Source organism: Syngnathoides biaculeatus, chromosome 5 (genome assembly GCF_019802595.1).
Source record: "Syngnathoides biaculeatus isolate LvHL_M chromosome 5, ASM1980259v1, whole genome shotgun sequence".
Lineage (NCBI taxonomy): Eukaryota > Metazoa > Chordata > Actinopteri > Syngnathiformes > Syngnathidae > Syngnathoides > Syngnathoides biaculeatus.
The window spans coordinates 8,735,868-8,753,898 of record NC_084644.1 but is presented as its reverse complement, the minus strand read 5'-3'; the positions used below and the strand labels follow the sequence as shown (position 1 = coordinate 8,753,898).

Genomic DNA, 18,031 nt, shown 5'->3' with positions numbered 1-18,031 from the left:
TCTGGGCCTTCTAGCAATGGGAAAGTTTGAATGGCACCAGTGTGCCCAGTCGCATACAAGGAAATGGAGAAATTATGCAAATGTATGCAAAAAGCAACAGCATACTTTCCCCTTATTATGCTCGCTAGACAAACCCCTCAAACATTGCACTTTTTATGCCTGCACAAAATGTCGGCGACTCGCTTGGCTCCGCGTTTGACCCTCGATCATTTTATGGCAAAGCGTACAAGCCGCGCGCTGTTGTACGTCATATCGCAGCGCAGACGACCCTGCTGACTTGTGCGGTGAAGGGCTAACTTGACATTTAGGGGTTTATTTCATTGTTTGACCATACATTCGCATTTCAAATCGATTTTTCTCCGTTAAGGGACCTATATTTCGGCTTTTTGACATCCATAGGGTGACTCTTTTACATCGATTTACCGTAATTTCCGGACTTTAAACCGCGACCACTTTCACATGCTTTCAACCCTGGGGCTTATGCAGTGCTGCAGCTAATGTGCATTTTTTTTTTCTAATGGCCGCAAGCAGGCACTCGAGGGGAAAAAGTAAGAGTTAGACCGGTGGAATCTATGTGCCGAGGAAGTGACTTTTGTGTGTGTGTGTGTGTGTATATATATGTGTGTGTGTGTGTGTTGTGTGTGTGTGTGTATATGTGTGTATGTGTGTGTGTGTGTATATATTTTATTTTTTTTTTTTTTTACCGGCCCTGTTAGGGCTGTGCTAACGTGTTGCTGCTGTTACTGCCATGTCTGTGATTTTTACCAGTATGTTTTTTGTTTTTTATTATTATTAAAAGGCCCTGTTAGCGGCGCACTAGTGTTAGCACAGCGCTAGCGATTGCTGCTGTGTTACTGCCGCGTCTCAGTGATTTAGGTATGTAATTTTTAACCAGCCCTGTTAGTGCTACGTTCACACCATGAATGGGACACATTTCCATTGGGTTACACACACTAGCTATGTGTAGCTGTCGTGGCTTTTATTTTTATCTTTTTTTTTTTTTATTTTATTTTTTTTAACCACCCCTGTTCGTGCGACCATGTTGTTGCAATGTTAAGCTAAGCTAAGGTACTAAAACTTTGAAAACCCTTTATGTACCGTCTTTCATAAGGAGACTTTTCAGCACGGGCAGCACTCAAACCATCACATCGGTCCGGCCCTGTTAGCGCTGCGCTAGCATGTTACTTCAGTGTCTCAGTGTTTTTTTCCGGGATGTTTTTTTTTTTTTTTTTTTTACCGGCCCTGTTAGCACTGCGTTAGCGTTAGTGTTGCGCTAGCGCAGTGGCACTAGTGTTAAACTCTGTGTACTGTCTTTCTTTGTAAATATCTTGTTTCAATGTGGCCATTTGCGGCTTGTACACAGGTGCAGTTTATGTATGCACCAAATGGTATTTCCTTTCCACATGTACTGGGTGAGGCTTAGAATCAGGTGCACTCTGTAGGCTGGAAGTTTTGGTTCTATAAAAGTATACATTTCATTTAAAAAAAAAAAATAAATAAAAAAAAATAACAACTTGGTTTCGTCACAGAAGTGTCTAGAAAAGGCCACTCTGACAAGGACTTTGGTTTGACCCAGTTTTGAATCCACTTTGTCCATATTTGCCTGAGACTCCTTTCCTCTGATTGTTCGCCTCGTTGTAGAAGTCCCGCTTGTCAGCCTCCACGTGTTTGTCACGTTGAGAGCGTAGATCTTTGCCCGCGATTTAATGAGCTGGCAAAATCCCAGAGGCGACGTTGCAGGATTCTCAACTGGGAAAAACGTCTGGAACTCAGGAGCGCGTGGACCATTGACATTCATATTTTTCATTTGCTGATGCTCAATAGAGTCAATATTACATGCCAATTACCGTAATTTCCAGCCTACAAGCCTTGACTTTTTTCACACACTTTCAAACCTGTGGTTTATGGGGTGATGTGGTGCTAGCGTTAGCGCACGCCTGGTTATAATCCTCTATACACAGAGTTTTAATGCTGGCGCTGTGCTAACGTTAAACTTTCTATGTACCGAGACTTATAACCAGGTGCACTCTGTAGGCCGGGAATTACGGTAGTAATCAAAGTTGGTTTTAGTACCACACGACACCTTTGAAATGAATTCCTTAACTCAGCAAATATAGAAAGAATGTAAACCAAATTTATAGCATACGAGTCAATCACTGTTGTGCCACCTAGAAGTATCCTGTTGTTTACAAACATTGTAATAAGGAATTTTTTTTTTTTTTTAATGGCTGCCTGTATAGTGACGCTGTATTTTTCCGTCAGACTCCAGGTCTGTGGATGGACGAGGGGGTGGACCAAGGGAGTCCTCACCAGAGGTCCGCCTCGTGGGGCAGTTCAGACCACCTCAAGGAGGTAGCAACACACACACACACTCATGCTCTAAGTCATTCATAAAGTCTCTGTCGTACTCTTTTAATTCCTCACGCTATTTCACTTACTCATTCACTGTCGTCCCTGAATCACTCCCTCACTTTCATCCTCTCACTCCGTCACTCTCCCAGTTTTCTCCGCTCTCAAAATGAAGTCGGCAGCTGCCGCGACACGTGTTTTTCTCATTTTCGTCTTGCTTCCCTTCCACGTGTCTTCGCTCCCTCACGGTCAGGCCTAACGTTACTTTTTCACTTTCCGATCCGACCGCAATCGGCTATCCGCCGCCCAATCTCTAAATTTAACATCGCTTCCTTCCACGACCGCGCCGCTGCCTCCGTTTTGAGTGAATCTTCGAACGCGTGTCGCATTCAAAGTGCGCCGCGGCATATGCGGGAGTGTGTAAAGAGAGGCGTCTTTGTGGTTGCAAGCGGTGAAGACCACACCTTTTGTCTGCGTAGCACAAGTGCGTCTCTCAGACCCATGAAGGGCATCCTGTTTTCGCCTGATACAGAAGTGCCCCCCCCCCCCCCCATCTCACCCCGCTCAGTTAACCCAGTTCATCATCAGATGTCAATGGTGGACTGACTGCATCATCCCCTGTGTTGTTCCAGACTCGTTGCGGGTTCAAGCAGTTCATCTTCATTTGGCAAGCGGTGGAGTTTAGTTTCCATCCATCCATTTTCTTTGCTCCTTATCCTCACAAGGGTCGCAGGAATGCTGGAGCCCTATCCCAGCTGTCAACGGGCAGGAGGCGGGGTACACCCTGAACTGGTCGCCAGTCAAACAGCCGCTCTTGCAATCTCACCTTGGGGCAATTTAGCGTGTCCAATTAATGTTGCATGTTTTTGGGATGTGGGAGGAAACCGGAGTGCCCGGAGGAAACCCAAGCAGGCACGGGGAGAACATGCAAACTCCACACAGCCAGGTCCGGGATAGAACCTGGGACCTCAGAACTGTGAGGCCGACGTACAAAATAGTGTATGGTGTATTGATGACAAACAGAGCAAACGGCTCTAGAGAGCCTTTGGCTCTGACTCAGCGCGGTTTGCTACAAATACATTTTTGATCATGTCACAATGAACATAACTCATTCATCTTTGACCTTTATGATGACAATCGAGGAAATAAGATATTGCCTGCTGATTTATGAGTTTACTAAGTGGTGGAGAGGGAATAAATGTTTTATGAGGCTTTATGTCGTCATACTAGGTAATTATTGATAACGTCGTAACAGGTCATCATTACCTTTTAATTTGACATGTGACTGTGTGTGTTTTGTGACAACTTCATTTTTTTTCAATTTGTTAATTATAGTACGGGACTGAATCTCGTGAAAATCGCGTTCGTCCTTTAGCAGATCGCCAAGCTGAGGCTCCAGCGCAGCAAACAAGGAAGTCGGCAGAGCAAAGAACGAGACGTGGCGTCGGGGACGCCGCACGCCCAACATGCTGCCGCCGCCTGTCCCTCGCAGGTTAGTTTGGTCCACTACCCAAAAAAAAAAAAAAAAAACTTGCTAGCTTAATGCTAACATTTAATGCAATACGCCATTGGCTAGCTAAGAGGAATGAGCATTTCTTTAAACTATTTTTTGCACACTGAGCTGATCGATCATACAACAATATTCACAAGTGTAGATCTTCTGCACTGCGGGACTATCAGTACGGTTGTAGTGTGACCCCACACTTGAGTGCTTGTGGTTCATTCTCATACATTTCTCCCCCCCCCCAGCATAAGGGGTCTTCTTGTTCTTTGTCCACCAAGTCGCTGATCTGCAGAGTTCCCAGCAGCGTGGAGGCCATCAACCACGAGCTGGAAAACGTCTTCATCAGACATGACTGGGAGCACGGCATACAGGTAACATCGTTAGCGTGATTATGTATTCCTTCTTTCTTTACAAAGTGCAATAAGTCATAAAACTGCTTTGCAATCAGTTCTAAAACACGATAGAAAAGATAGAAATTTAATTTTGCTACTCATACATTGATTATGCACTTGGGTAAATAGCACATTTCTTTATTCAAAATAATTTTTGTTTCTTGATTTACTAGTTTCTGGAGGTGGTGAATTTGGGGTTTTGCATTTTCTTTGAATTATAAGAATTAAAAATTATACGTGTATATTAAAATAAGTCATGGAATATTTCACTCTGTGAAGGGCATCTCTGTAAAATGAATTTGACTTTTTGAATTCAATAGAATAAGCTTTTAACACTATTCTAATTTATTGACCAGGACACTTACATAATTTAAAATATCTGCTGGAAAAAATACATTTTTGAAAATATGATTATTGTAAAATTGTTAATCTTGAAGTCATAACTCCTACTAGAAAAAAAAATCAGCTTTGATAGGGTAAGTTTGTTTGTTTTTTTTTTTTAAGGGGGAACAATTTTTTATTCTTGTACAAATTAGCATGGCCCCTAAGTTTGAAAATTTTCTTTGGGGGGGGGGGATTAAGAATAATTTTACTTTCATTCTCTGGAGTGAATTTTTTTTTTTTTTTTTTTTTTTTCCCCTGTGAAAAATATTGCACTTCATTTGTGAAAATATGACCGTTCTTTTTCTATTGTAGAAAAATAGAGCTTGAATGAAATGACATTTTGAAAACTATGCCCATGTTTTAAATTTGCTACATTATCAAAAATATTTTTCCAATAAAAAAAAATAATAATACTTGAAAATAAAATGATGACCACCATTGGGGACTTATTAAAAGCACTGTCTCTGTATAAAATTGGTTGAAGATAATTTATTATGGTTTTGTACCTTCAAACTTTATTGCTGATTAAGTTTGACTTCACTCTTGTATGGTTGTAACTATTTTTCTCTGAGGGGCGTGAAAAATGTAAAATCACAATTGAATTCTCTGAAAAAATACACCATTTAATCTGGTAAGATATCAAGGTTTTCCAATTTTTTTTTTTTTTGATATCATTTTTCTTTGCGTGATTTTCATGAATATCCCAAATGAGTTTAATGAGATTGTGTAGCACGCACGCACACACGCGCAATCTTTTATCTGCCCAACAGGCCACGGACGCGGCAGACGGCCGCCGGGCTCCTTTTCCGCTGCATCGGTACAGCAACATCGGGGAGACGCGGGACACGGACACCCAGGCCCCCTCCAGCGGAGAGTCCAGTCCGTCCCCCCGACGCCGCAGCCCCCAGCACCTGCACTCCCCAGACGGAAGCCCCTCGTCGTCCGCCGATGATGTGGACAAAGGTAAAGAAATCTCCATGTCTCTGATTATAGAGAGACCGTATAGTTATCCATCCATTTCCTTAGCCGCATATCCTCACGAGGCCGGAGCTTATCCCAGCTGTCAATGGGCAGGAGGAGGTTTCCTCCCACGTCCCAAATACATGCAACATTTATTGGGCACTAAGTTGCCCGTAGGTGTGATTGGGAGTGTGGCTGTTTGTCTCTATGTGCCCTGCCATTGTCCAGGGTGTACCCCGCCTCCTGCCTGGTGACAGCTGGGATAGGCTCCAGCACGCCCCCGCGGCCCTCGTGAGGATAAGCGGCCAAGAAAATGGATGGATGTATATAATGGATGGAGTTGAAGTGTATTGTGTCCGTCATTCCATTTGCAGAGGGTACGTGGGGGTCCCCGCTGCCGAAGTTCACCACGTCTCCCAAGCCCAACAACAGCTACATGTTCAAACGAGAGCCACCGGAAGGTTGCGAGAGGGTCAAAGTCTTTGACGAGATGCTGTAAGTTTGCAGGGCGTACTTCAGATTATTTTGTCACATTCCTGCGCTCGGGGCTCAAATTTGACTTTTGAACGCATTGCGAATCCACAAGAATTCAAATTCGGCCACACTAACAATTTGGATCGACGCTGTCGGGGAGAAATTCCGTTTACGTGACATGCCGTTGCCTCTTTACACGCGCGCGCGCGCGCACACAATTTTTTTTTTTTTTTTTTTTTTTTTTTTAAATTTTGTCATGTAAGTTAAATGATGAATATTGAATCTTAAAAACACTCAGTTTGACCCTTTAAAATATATTTTCAATCTTAATCGTCATAGACATTTGGTGTCAAACTCCTTTTTCTCGTGGGCCACATTTTAATTCCGCTTTCCCTCAGACGGCAGTTATGACTGTGACAATACAAATATTAACGCGTCTCATATTTACATAATCAATTTATGAAGTAGTTTTGGAATCAGAAATGAAGGGTAATGTGTTTTGCAAAAATACTTGTAATATCTCAACTTTATCATTTATGATATTTGACACATTGGAAATTTGAGTAAATTTTACAAGAATCATGGAAATTGACGTGATTTGCCTTTGCGGGCCACTTAAAATCACGTGGCGGGCCAGATCTGGCCCCCGGGCCTTGAGTTTGACACATGTGGCGTAAAATGTTAACAAGCAGTTTTGCGAAACAAAAGAAGAAGCAGAGAATTGTGGAAATTGATATCTTAATCGAGAAGGTTGGTGGTGATTATTCTTCTTTATTATTTATTTATTTATTTTTTTTTTTTTTGCAGGTGTGGTCAATCCAAAGGCTTCCCGCTCTTCTCGTGTCCGGACAAAAACAAGGTGAACTTCATCCCCCGAGGTTCGGCCTTCTGCCCGGTCAAGCTGCTCTGCCCGTCCCTCTTCTCGCCCGTGTCGTGCGCCGCCAGCGATGACGCCGCCGCCGGTCTCCACGGCGACGACGCCCAGTCTCAGGATGCCCCCGACAGGCAGGAAGCGGAGGCGCTCGGTGGCGCTTTGTCGCCGGGGATGTAAGAGACGCTGCCACGTTAGAGAAACCACAACAAAAAGCTTTGCACTCCGTTCGTCCCAAATTGAGAACATGTCCACATGCTCACTGGTATTTTTTTTTTTTTTTTTAAACATTTTTTCTATGACACGCTCCACATTCAAATCAAAGCAAATACATATTATATAGCGCATTTTCTCCACAAGGTAACACGATATGCTTGAATCGGAAAGACTAGTAGACGACGACTCCTGTTTGTTTTCATGAATGGCCTCCCACCCCGCTTATTACCACAATCTGTTAATATCAGACATTTTATACATTTTCCAATCTATTTCGAGGTGCAGCTTCGGCATCAGTGGCGAAAACACGACCCGGTGACGAAGCAGTCGTCACAAACAACTACGATCCCGACGCAATTCAAAACCGGTCTCGCCTCCACACTTTGTGCGGGGACAAGCGGAAATAAAACGGCAACTGTTACTTAAAGGGGTGAAGACAGTTTTGAAGATAAGACAATGAAAACATATTGGCTTACTGTCGCTAAAAAAAAAAAATATATACTTCCCGTTGTTAGACTCAGGACTAGGTAGCAGTTAGCATAGTGGGAGTGACCTGCCAATCCCCTCATCAAATTTCTCCCGTGTATGTTGAATACTACACGGTTCTCGGTCTTTGCATGTTCTCAGCAGTGATCATCCATCGTAATTCTTTATAAGATTGCCTTTTTTTTTTTTTCTTGAAATCTAAACTTGCGTTAAGATTAATGACTATACTTGTACCATTCCAGTTTTATCGTTTGGGACCTAAGAAAGTTGAAAAATTCTGGCAATTCTTGTAAGATTACCGCAATTCCCGGCCTACAGAGCTCACCCGGTTATAAGCCTCACCCACTCGGTACATTTGTAAAGGAAATGCCATTTGGTACATGCATACGCTGTAGCTGCGTAAAAGCCGCAAGTGCCCACATTGAAACATGAGATATTGACAAAGAAAGATGGTACACAGACTTTAATGCTATTGCTGCGCGAATGCTAATGCTAGCGTCGCGTTAACAGGGCCGGTTAAAAAGAGGGGGAAAAAAAAAAAAAGCATACTGGAAAAAATCAAGAGACACGGCAGTAACATGCTAGCACAGCGCAAACAGGGCCGGACCGGTAAAAGTCACTTCCTCGGCATATATATTCCATCGGTCTCACTCTTACCTTTCCCACTCGAGTGCCCCCTGTGCGGCCGTTCGAAAATATGCAAAAATTAGCCGCATCACCGCATAAACCGCAGGGTTAAAAGCGTGTGGGGGGGAAAACGTCACGGCTCATAGGTCGGAAATTACAGTAGTCCTCCACAACACGTGAAATCATGTAGCTAATAACTCATGTAGCTCAAGGCACTGCGGTACTCGGATCTAAATGTTCTTACCTGAGCTAGTGCCTCGCTAATGCTAACACTAGCACTGCACTAACAGGGCTGGTTAAAAAAAAAAAAAAAAAAAACATCCCGGTAAAAATCACTGACACACGGCAGTAACACGCTAGCACAGCGCTAACAGTGCCGGACCGGTAAAAGGCACTTCCTCGGCACATATATTCCACTGGTCTCACTTTTACTTTTCCGCTCGAGTGCCCCCTTGTGGCCGTTTGAAAAACTGCACGAATTAGCCGCTTCACTGTCTAAACCGCAGGGTTGAAAGTGTGTGGAATAAAGTCGTGGCTTATGGGCCGGAAATTACAGTACTACTTTTAAAACAAAACAACTAGTAACGTTAACAAAAAAAAAAAAAAAAAAAGATTGTCAAAATAATATTTTGACAGCATTGTGGAACAAAGCATTTTGCCCGGTCAGAACGTTGAGCACGGGCCCTGGCAAATGTGTGGACGTGTCCTTCGCGAGGCTTCTTCTACTTTGCTGGTTTTTGGCCCGCCGCTGTCGGAACGCGAGTCCGACCGAGGGGATCAACGCAGCTTTGTGTCGGCCAATCGGCTTCGCGGTAGGCAACAACACTGCTGCTCTCTCGTTCTTTCTACGTGATGGGACAACATCAGCGGTCACGGTTTTTTCTTTTTAAGGATGTTTTTCCCTGCTCATGTTTTCAACTAAATGACACAACACACCCATTTTTTTTTTTCTTGACATAAATGACCAAAAGACTGTTTGCCTCCTTGCCGTTAGCGACACAGAATTTCCTCATTTTTGCAAACTTTGAACTCTTAACGCATTCCTCCGAGGTCCCGTCGCAGCGCCGATGCCGGTCTTGCCCTCTTAAAGTGACAAATGTTGTTAAACGGACCAAAGCAAAAAAAAAAAAAAAAATGTGACAGACGGTCGATACAGCTGTGTGGCGAAAGGGAGTTTTTGTTGGGTTTTGGTTTTTAAGGAAAAACCCCAAACTTACCCGGCCGCGGTACGAAAGGTGTGTCAGTGCCTCACTGAGATTAAAGTCTGAAGAAAACGTCATCTTATGCGAACAAAGTTTTTCCAAGAAATACAAAAAAAAAAAAACCTGAGGGAAAAGTTTTAAGTAAAACTATGCATTTTTCAAATTTTAAAACATAATAGAATAAATTGTATTTTAACAACTTTTTATGAGAAAAAGATTCAAATTTTTTAAGACTTTTTAAAATTAAGAGAATTTTTTTTTTTTTTAAACAGTTTTTCTAAATTTACTTTTTTAACTTGAGATGACACCAATCTCATTTTCCCAGGGGGAAAAAAAACGATTTTTCAATGGGTTTTTTTTTTCCCCCCAAGAATTGAGTTTTTTTCAATACAAGGGTTATGTATACAGCCCCCTCCAAAAAAAAAAAAAAATTTCTGGGAAGTAATTTTTGTCAGTGGAAAAAAATGTTTTCAGGATGTTGAGGTTTTTTTTTTTTTTTTTTCCCCCTCAACAAAAAGCTCAATTTCTGGGAGAGCATAGTTTTAATTTTGATTTGAATCTTTTCATTGTTTTAAGGAAATACTTTTTTGCAAGACAATTTTGTCAATAGAAGGGTTATGTATAGAGCAACCCCCCCCCCCCACAAAAAAAACCCAAAACTTCCTGAGATGTAGTTTTTGTCAGAGGGGGAAAAAAAGACATTTTTCAGAATGTCGAGTTTTTTTTTTTTTTTTCCTCTGAACAAAAAAGCTCAATTTCTGGAATGGGAGAGTTTAGTTTTAATTTGAATATTTTCATTGTTAAAAATGTTAAAATACTTTTTTCAAAGACAACCTATGAGGAAAAACTTTCTTCCCCCCCCCCCAAAAAATACATATATTCTACAACTTCTCATAAGGTGACTGCTTTATTCTTCTATTTGTTTTCTTTGTAGGGAAGTGGTGGCTGGCAAAATTATTTTTTTGTCATAAAGAAGTGTGTATCATGATGTTTGCTTTGTGAATCGATATTTGTAGCACAGGCGCTGAACCACGTGAAAGCACTTATTGATCGTTCTGATCTTTTTTTTTTCCCCCCCCTCCTAAAAGTTGAGACCAATTTTCAGTTGAAAATAATGAAAACATGGAGGGCGTCCTGGATGTTTTTGTTGACACGCTGACGATTGTTAGCGATTGCATTCCGCCGGCCAGATGCATATTTCATATTTACACGCAGCACGCGTTTGGACATCTCTGGGCTTCTCCTGTCCACTCTTGACTTGTTCTTCTTTTTCCAATAAAGGCGACCCAAGTGCACGCTTGTCGGCCATTTGTTCCCAAAATTGATGTCGCTTTTGCCTCGTCCTGTCAGAATGTCTTGTCCAATAACTTTTCGTATTTAATGTTTTGAAACTAATATTTGAGGGAGAGAATAATATTAAGGGGGAAAAAAAAGTGGGGCTTGGGTGGTGAAAGCTCTGAGAGAGAGGTTTTTTTTTTTTTGTTTTTGTTTTCCCAAAAATTAACATTTCCAGAAAACCTATTTTCAAGATGTTTTTTTTTTCTTGGAAAAAAAAAATTGCTTAAATTCTGGAAAAGTGGCCTTTTTAACATCCCACGCAAAACAACTTTCAAGAAGTTTAATATAGTGGGAAAATATTTTTCTAAAGAGAATTAAAAATGTGAAAACTTTACTGGGAAGAAAAAGTCGTGCATTTCCACGTTTTTTTTTTTCCACTGTAATTTCAGAGAAATGTTATTTTGGTTTGTATTTGAGAGGAAGTTGTATTTTGTTTTACAAATTGAAAATGTTTTCCAGCAAAGAAATGGTTTACAAGTATTAGTAGTAATTAGTAGTATTTTTTTTTTTTTTCCCCCTGGGGGTGGAAGTATGGTTTTGTCCCATTTTCTGAGGAGCAAAAAGGGATGCGATTGTGTTCCGAACCAATCGGGCCACACGCCTAATCGTCACCTGGCTGTACCTAATAAATGGCACAGCATGTAGCCCTATTTTTCCTGGAGAAAAACTTTACTGGCCGAGTCGGTCGTTTGACGCGCCTCGAAACAAAATGGCGTTCGTTCATCTTTCGTTCTGCTGCTTATCCGTAGCGGGCTGCAACATAATTTAACCGCAAAGTCATATCCAGCTTTCGAAGTCAGCCTTTCAAATATGCTGCCGACATTTGAAAAACAGCAAAAGTGAAGTTTTGAGAAAGACAGAAAAATAATAAATACATTTTTGTTTCAGAAGGGAATAAAAATGACAGGGAAAACTTGTGGGAGGGTAAAGGTCAATTTGTCAGGATTTCAGGGAGGGGGAAGAAGTCACATTTCATTTGATTGTGGGGTAAAAAAAAAAAGTCATACTTTCTAAGAATGCCCCCCAAAAAATGTCATTTTCCATGGGGGAAAATATTCTATTTAGAATTGATTTTTTTTTTTGTGGTGGTGGGGGCGAGGGGTCAAAAAGTCTTTTACTAATCAATAAAATGGATGTCTCTGAATTCAAAGATGAGTCATTTGATTTTTTTTTTTCATATTAATCATTTGTCAATTTGGCTTTTACTTTTTTATATATATATATTCCCCCCCCCCCCAAAGAACTTTTCGTATTTATTATGTTTTCAATTTTTGAGGGAGAGAAAAATGTTGAGAAAAAAAAAATAAAGCTTTTTTTTTTTTCTTTCTACATTGTATCTGGAGACTTTAGTCTTGAGGCCCCAGAGCTCAGCGGTTAGAGCATTGGTTTGGTAAACCAGGGGTTGTGAGTTCAAATCCGATTGGGGCCCACGTCAGGAACGGAATCTCTGGCATTCAAATATGAGCGTTCATCTGAGATGTCATTGCGTTGACCCCAAACAGGACAAGCTGAAAGAAGCTTATTATTTGGAGATGTTACATATTCTTTATAGTCCCAGGTTGTGAACAAATTTTTCTCTTTCCAAAATCATCTTCAAGGGGGATGAAATTCAACAGGCTGTCGCGATATCTTTTTATCATTTCCCCCACAGCAGCGTTTTGTTTTATTTTCGAGTATCTTTGGGTTAGCGTCAAGTGAAACCTCCCTCAGAAATCCAGTCCCAAGTTTTCCTTCAGGTATCCTCCGACCCCCGCCCACTTCTACTTGCACCTTTTCTATTTGAGGGAGGTGTTGCTTCTTGATGGCTTTGGAGCAAAAGCAAATGCTTGTGGGGGGGGTCGCTAAGCGTTGTGAAGTTGTTGCTCGGCGAGGCTTTTGCCCAGCGCGTCCGGGTTGGCCAGCGGGTCCAAGTCTGCTAACAGGTTGAACCACGCAGACAGGTCCTTGGACGGTCCGGAACCACTCGCTGTGGAAGGGGGTGGGGGGAAGCAGCAAAATCACAAGGAATTAAGTTTTATTGGGAGGAAAAGTGTAAAGTAGTAACTTTAGGAGAAAAGTCACATTTTAATGGAAATTTTAAAAAAAATGTTTCAAAAAGATGACTTATTAGGAAGTAAAGGGACTTTTTTTCCCGGACGGTATCAAGATTGAACAAAAACAAAGTAGGAATGTTACTACGAGTCAGATTTTTATCAGGAAGTAAAAGATTTTTGAGGGATTTTTTTTTTTAAAGAATAAAGTAGAAATTTCATAAAAAAGAAAACAGATTGTGTCTTTTTTCAAAGTCATTTTTATCAGGAATTTAACATTTTCTGAGTCTTTTTTCAAGATTTAAGTAGCGATTTATGAAAATGTTGGACAGTACTAGCAGCAAAAGTTGTCTTTCAAGCATACTGTAGAGATTTAGATTTTTTCTGAGCCGCCTATCCTCACGAGGGTCTCGGGAACGCTCAAGCCTGTCCCATCTCTAATCGGCCAGGGGGCGGGCTACACTCTTGCACTGCTTGCCATAGAATTTTTTATGGTTCTTTCTAATAAAGTAGTATTCCTCAGAATAAATTTGGATTTCATCTGAAAGAACAGACAATGGAATAGCTCAAATTTAATGCTGAATAAAAGTTGCATTTTTTTTTCTACCTCATATAAAGTAATCATTTGAGAAACATTTATGATTTTAGTTTTCTTAATTAATCTTAATTAATAGTTAAAGTAATCTTAATTGGTCTGTTTTGATTTGCTTACTTTTACGTTTAACTTCAAACGGCTTGAAACAAACGACATTTTGTCGGCCATCTACCAAATTGCTCGTTTGGGGGGGGACAAAAAAGATAAGACAGCAAATAAAAGTTTACTTTATCCTTGCAAAAAATAGAATAAAACCACCAGCATGAATAGAGTTTTAACGTTGCGTACCATTCGATCCACCGGCTCCTTGAGGGTGTTCTGTTGCCATGGCGACAGTCTGCGCGTCGGGCCCGGCCCCCTCTGAAAGAGTCCAACAATTGCCCACCGATTTCCTCGCAGTTGTTCTTTGCTGATTTTCTTGCGTTTACCTGTGAGTGGAAAAGCTGCAGCAGCGGCAGACTGCAGCAGGTTCAAGTCCTGGTCCAGGAGCTGCGATGGCAGAAAAAGCGAGCGGGGGTCCGCGGCGGCCCCCCCGTCCCCGGCGTCTCCGAACACCGGACTCCACGACGGGGACGCGGGGGAGGGGTCGTGAAGCGACACGCCTCCCAGGATCTCCTCCAGCAGGGCCGAGGTGTCGTCCTCGTCGGCCGCGAGGTCCCGTCGTGTCACGTCCGCTTCTCCGGTGACTGCAAAAAACAAAATACGAGTTTAAAAAAAAAAAAAAAAAAAAACGTACAAACGGGGCGACTTAAGTATACGACGCGACTTCAGCAAGGTTGATATATATGAAAAAAAAAAAAAAAAAAAGTGACAAAATTTAGTGGCACGCTCGTCGCCGGCGGCTGCTGATTGGCTTGCGACTCACTAAATGATTCATAAACTGATTTTCCAACATTTTCATGAATTTGTACCTTCCTGTGTTGTCCCACTGCTGCTTTCATTCCCCAGCGAGATCAATCTAAAAAATAAATACAAACAATGTATTTCATTTCATCAAATAGAAAAAAAAATAGCTCATGTTCTGTAGTTGCGATGATCGTACTCTTCACACGTGGACTTGTCGTCTTCGCTTGGCTCCGTTTTATTTTTCTTCCTCTTCTTCTTGCGCCTTGACGGTTCCTGCCGAATAATCTTCGGATGTAATATTAACGCGGAATTACAAAATATTGACCGTGACGCGGCGTCGGCCGCACCTCGTCGCGCGGGCACCCTCTGAAGTTCTCGTGGATGGCGGCCATGGTGTGAGACGTCTTCTCCCAGAAGTGCAGCAGGGTGGTCTGGAGGTGGGGGCGACGTGAGCAAGGCGTGTGGCACCGGCAAAGAGTTGCGAGTCGTGCGCCGGTCGTACCTGGTAGGTGGCGAGCACGTGGGACAGCAGGTTGCAGCGACTGGCGCCCAGCAGGTCCACCTTCTGACACACGTCCGTCTTCAGCTGGTCGAAGATGCTCTTGGTGGAGCGGACCTCGGCCTGGACCTGAGGCGCAATACGTCAATCAAGAGGGATTTCATCCCGTTTTCCGATTTGAAATGCTGCCCTCTAGTGGACATTTTGTAATACAGCCCATGCGAGAAGGCGCATTAATGGTTCACTCATTGGACAACGGGCCTTGGTTGAAATACTAAAACTGGCTTTGCATCCATCCACTTTCTTAACCGCTTATCCTCACGAGGGTCGCAGAGTTGCTGGAGCCTATCCCAGCTGTCAACGAGCATGAACTGGTCGCCAGCCTAATAGCAGGGCACATAGAGGCAAACAGCCTCACCCACAATCACACCTATGGGCAATTTAGAGTCTCCAATTAATGTTGCATGTTTTGGGGGTGTGGGAGGAAACCGAAGTGCCAGGAAAAAAACCACTCAGGCACGGGGGGAACATGCAAACTCCACACAGGTGGGGCCGGATCAAACCCGGGTCCTAAGAACTGTGAGGCCAACGCTTTACCACCGTGCCGCCCACTAACACTCGCTGCTTTTTTTTTTTTTAAATATATTAAAATTTTTTTAAATCCCAAATCTGGCTCCATACGCTGAACCACTAACCCTGCCTAACCATTGTTTGAACCTGGATCCTGACTCGAAACTTTTCTTTCACATGCTAACCCTCAACCTGGGTTTCAAACTCTTGCCCTGACTTGGTGCACAACAGACCCCCCCCCCCCCCCCACACACACACACACACACACAGACACACACGCACATAGTTCACACATGATTATAAATTTTTAAAAAAGAATTGGCTACTGAGTATAATTACATCTAAAAACAGACAAAACAAAAACAAAACTTCAGTTTTTTTTTCCCCATAAGAAACCACCACATCCAAGGAAAAACAAGCTTTCAGAGAGAGAAGGCAGTCTCAATTATTTGCTGTGCACAGCCCTGACCTTGCGAAACTTGTCCATCTGCTTGCGCGTGTCCGGGTCCAGCTCGGCCGAGACGTCCTTCATCCACAGCAGCGCTCCCCGGTAGTCGGTACGGCTCTTCTCCATGCGCTCGACCGTCAGCCACGTGTCCGAGACGGCCCGGAAGCGGAACGTCTCCACCTCCTGGTACAGGCGGCACAGAGGCTTCCTCAGCGCCGCTCTACCCGGGTCAGGTTTGCGACCAGGGGATTAGGATCGGGACCCGTTACGAGCGCGGCGGGCGGGGGGCGGGGTGCGAGGCTGACCTCTGCTGGGAGGAGAAGCAGAGGGCTTTGCCGCTGGCCTGCATGATCTTTCCTGCCCGGCTTTTGTCCTGAGAGCCCCGAGAGCGCAGGAAGCGACCCAGCTCGTTCTCCTCCTGGGAAAGGACTGCAAACAAACATTTTTCCATTGTAGTCTTTTGTATTAAGAGGTGATGACGATGATGATGTTTATGATGTGGTGCCACCTACAGCAGATCCTCCTCTGGTACTGCTCGATCACCTTCAGTAGCTCCATGCACGTCCTCTGGATTGAGTGAAACACCTGAAAAGAAAACGACAAGCATGAAAACCTGACATGCGGTTTATGTTATGTTGAGAAGACACGAGGTGACACTTTCCAGATTCTAAAGTACAACACAATCCCATGCTAACCCTGCTTTCAAACACCATTTTGAAACCTGGATCCAGGCTTGAAATCCATCCATCCATCCATTTTCTTGGCCGCTTATGCTCACCAGGGCCGCGGGGAGTGCTGGAGCGTATCCCAGGGCACATCAAGACAAACAGCCGTACTCACAATCACACCTTGGGGCAATTTAGAGTGTCTAAGTTTTTATGACGTGAGAGGAAACCGGATTGCCTGGAGGAAAACCACGCATGCACAGGGACAACATGCAAAAAACTCCACTCAGGCGGGTCCGGGATTGAACCCCGGGACCTCAGAACTGTGAGGCCCAACGCTTTACCAGCTGATCACCACCGTGCCGGCGAGGCTTGAAATCCAAATTTCAAAACTCACGCTGGATTGAGTATGTTGGTAGAAGGGTGCCGAGGATGGAGCTGACAGGCAAAAGAGCGGAAGACCAAAGAAAAGGTTGATGGATGTTGTGAGGGAGGACGCGTTAGAGAGGAGGGTGCACGAGATAGGCTTAGATGGAAAAAATGATGACACGCTGTAGTGACCCCTAACGGGACAAGCCGAAAGGAAGAGGAGAAGAAGAAGAAGACGGGAGCGGTCGACCTCCAGCTTGGCGTCCAGGTCGGCGTCAGAGGCCACCAGGTGCTGGTCCTCCTTCTTGCCGCTCGCCCTGATGAGCGTCTGCTTTGTTTTCCAGTAGCGCTGCTGGAATCGGCTCACCACCGACCAAGAGCCCTGCTGACCCGGGAGCGCCAGCTCCAGGGGGTTGCCAGAGGAACTGCAAAACACATACACGCACAATGTCAGAAATTAGTAAATGTTACATACTACGCCGATGCTACATTGCTACAACAATGTACTCACGAGCTCCTGCCTTCCATCTTTTACGGTGATCTGCGGGGAGATTGTATAATTTTTGTTAACATACTCATTTTTTTCAATAAGACTACAATTAAAAGTAAGAACCGAATCTTTTACTTTGGAACCTGAACCCAAACTTCAAAATCCTACTTTCAACCCTTTACTTTGAAACCTTAACTTCGGCTTCAAATGTTACTTTCGAATCCTTGCCCTAGTTTGAGACCCCACTGTGAAGCTTTAACAAACCGTGGCTTCAAACAGTATTTCTTAAAATAGTATTTTCAAACATTAAAACGGGCTTCAAACCCGACTGTAAATCCCCAGAAAACGCCATACTGTACCTACAAGAAGCCGCACTGTCTTCACACGTTACTTCGGTCGTAAAATGGAATTTTGGCACAAAACGTCAAAGTAAATGTTGACGCGCATTGCTAGATGATGTGAAAACTTTGGTTAAAATTGAACAATAAACTATGAATCCAGCTAACCGGTTGCCAACGGAACTGAACAGACGACAAACATCGAAAGTAGCAACTTGTCGTCCACATGTGAACCTAATGTGTGACGTAAAACAACAAATAAAATAATGAAAATAATAACAAATAAAAATTGAAATCTTCGACAGTGACGAACCTACACACTCAATTGTTAAAGCGAGCTAATGAAGCTAAAGCTAACTAGTCTCTTCAATAGGTTAA

General features: G+C 43.2%; 2 protein-coding genes across 6 annotated transcripts in view; one reads left to right on the top strand and one right to left on the bottom strand.

Annotated features, from left to right (window-relative positions):
• The window catches only part of LOC133500437 (glucocorticoid-induced transcript 1 protein), a 27,147-nt gene extending 16,387 nt beyond the window's left edge, over positions 1-10,760 (top strand). For 4 of the 5 annotated variants that reach the window (XM_061819099.1, XM_061819096.1, XM_061819098.1 and 1 more), the window contains exons 4-9: positions 2,263-2,352; positions 3,725-3,841; positions 4,099-4,224; positions 5,400-5,592; positions 5,964-6,084; positions 6,871-10,760. In XM_061819099.1, the coding sequence (XP_061675083.1) occupies positions 2,263-2,352; positions 3,725-3,841; positions 4,099-4,224; positions 5,400-5,592; positions 5,964-6,084; positions 6,871-7,114 (891 nt within the window). In that variant the 3' untranslated portion in view covers positions 7,115-10,760. The remainder of the gene's footprint in view (positions 1-2,262; positions 2,353-3,724; positions 3,842-4,098; positions 4,225-5,399; positions 5,593-5,963; positions 6,085-6,870) is intronic. The other variant, XM_061819100.1, reaches the window with a different exon arrangement.
• ica1 (islet cell autoantigen 1) lies at positions 10,318-18,031 on the bottom strand. The gene is made up of 13 exons (XM_061819095.1): positions 17,675-18,031; positions 17,337-17,366; positions 17,076-17,250; positions 16,304-16,376; positions 16,097-16,220; positions 15,813-16,011; positions 14,777-14,902; positions 14,622-14,705; positions 14,471-14,547; positions 14,340-14,386; positions 13,857-14,114; positions 13,717-13,788; positions 10,318-12,769 (listed from the first exon to the last, which is right to left on the bottom strand). Exons 2-13 carry the CDS (start codon positions 17,351-17,353, stop codon positions 12,645-12,647), a joined length of 1,377 nt encoding a protein of 458 aa, XP_061675079.1. The 5' UTR covers positions 17,354-17,366; positions 17,675-18,031; the 3' UTR covers positions 10,318-12,644.

Bases quoted from the DNA above. Each gene is read 5' to 3' on its own strand.
- ica1 (XM_061819095.1), bottom strand. The intron at 16,377-17,075 runs GTCGACCGCTCC...TTTTCTTTTCAG, and splicing joins ACCTGGACGCCAAGCTGGAG to GTGTTTCACTCAATCCAGAG. The intron at 16,221-16,303 runs GTAGGTGGCACC...GTTTGTTTGCAG, and splicing joins GTACCAGAGGAGGATCTGCT to TCCTTTCCCAGGAGGAGAAC.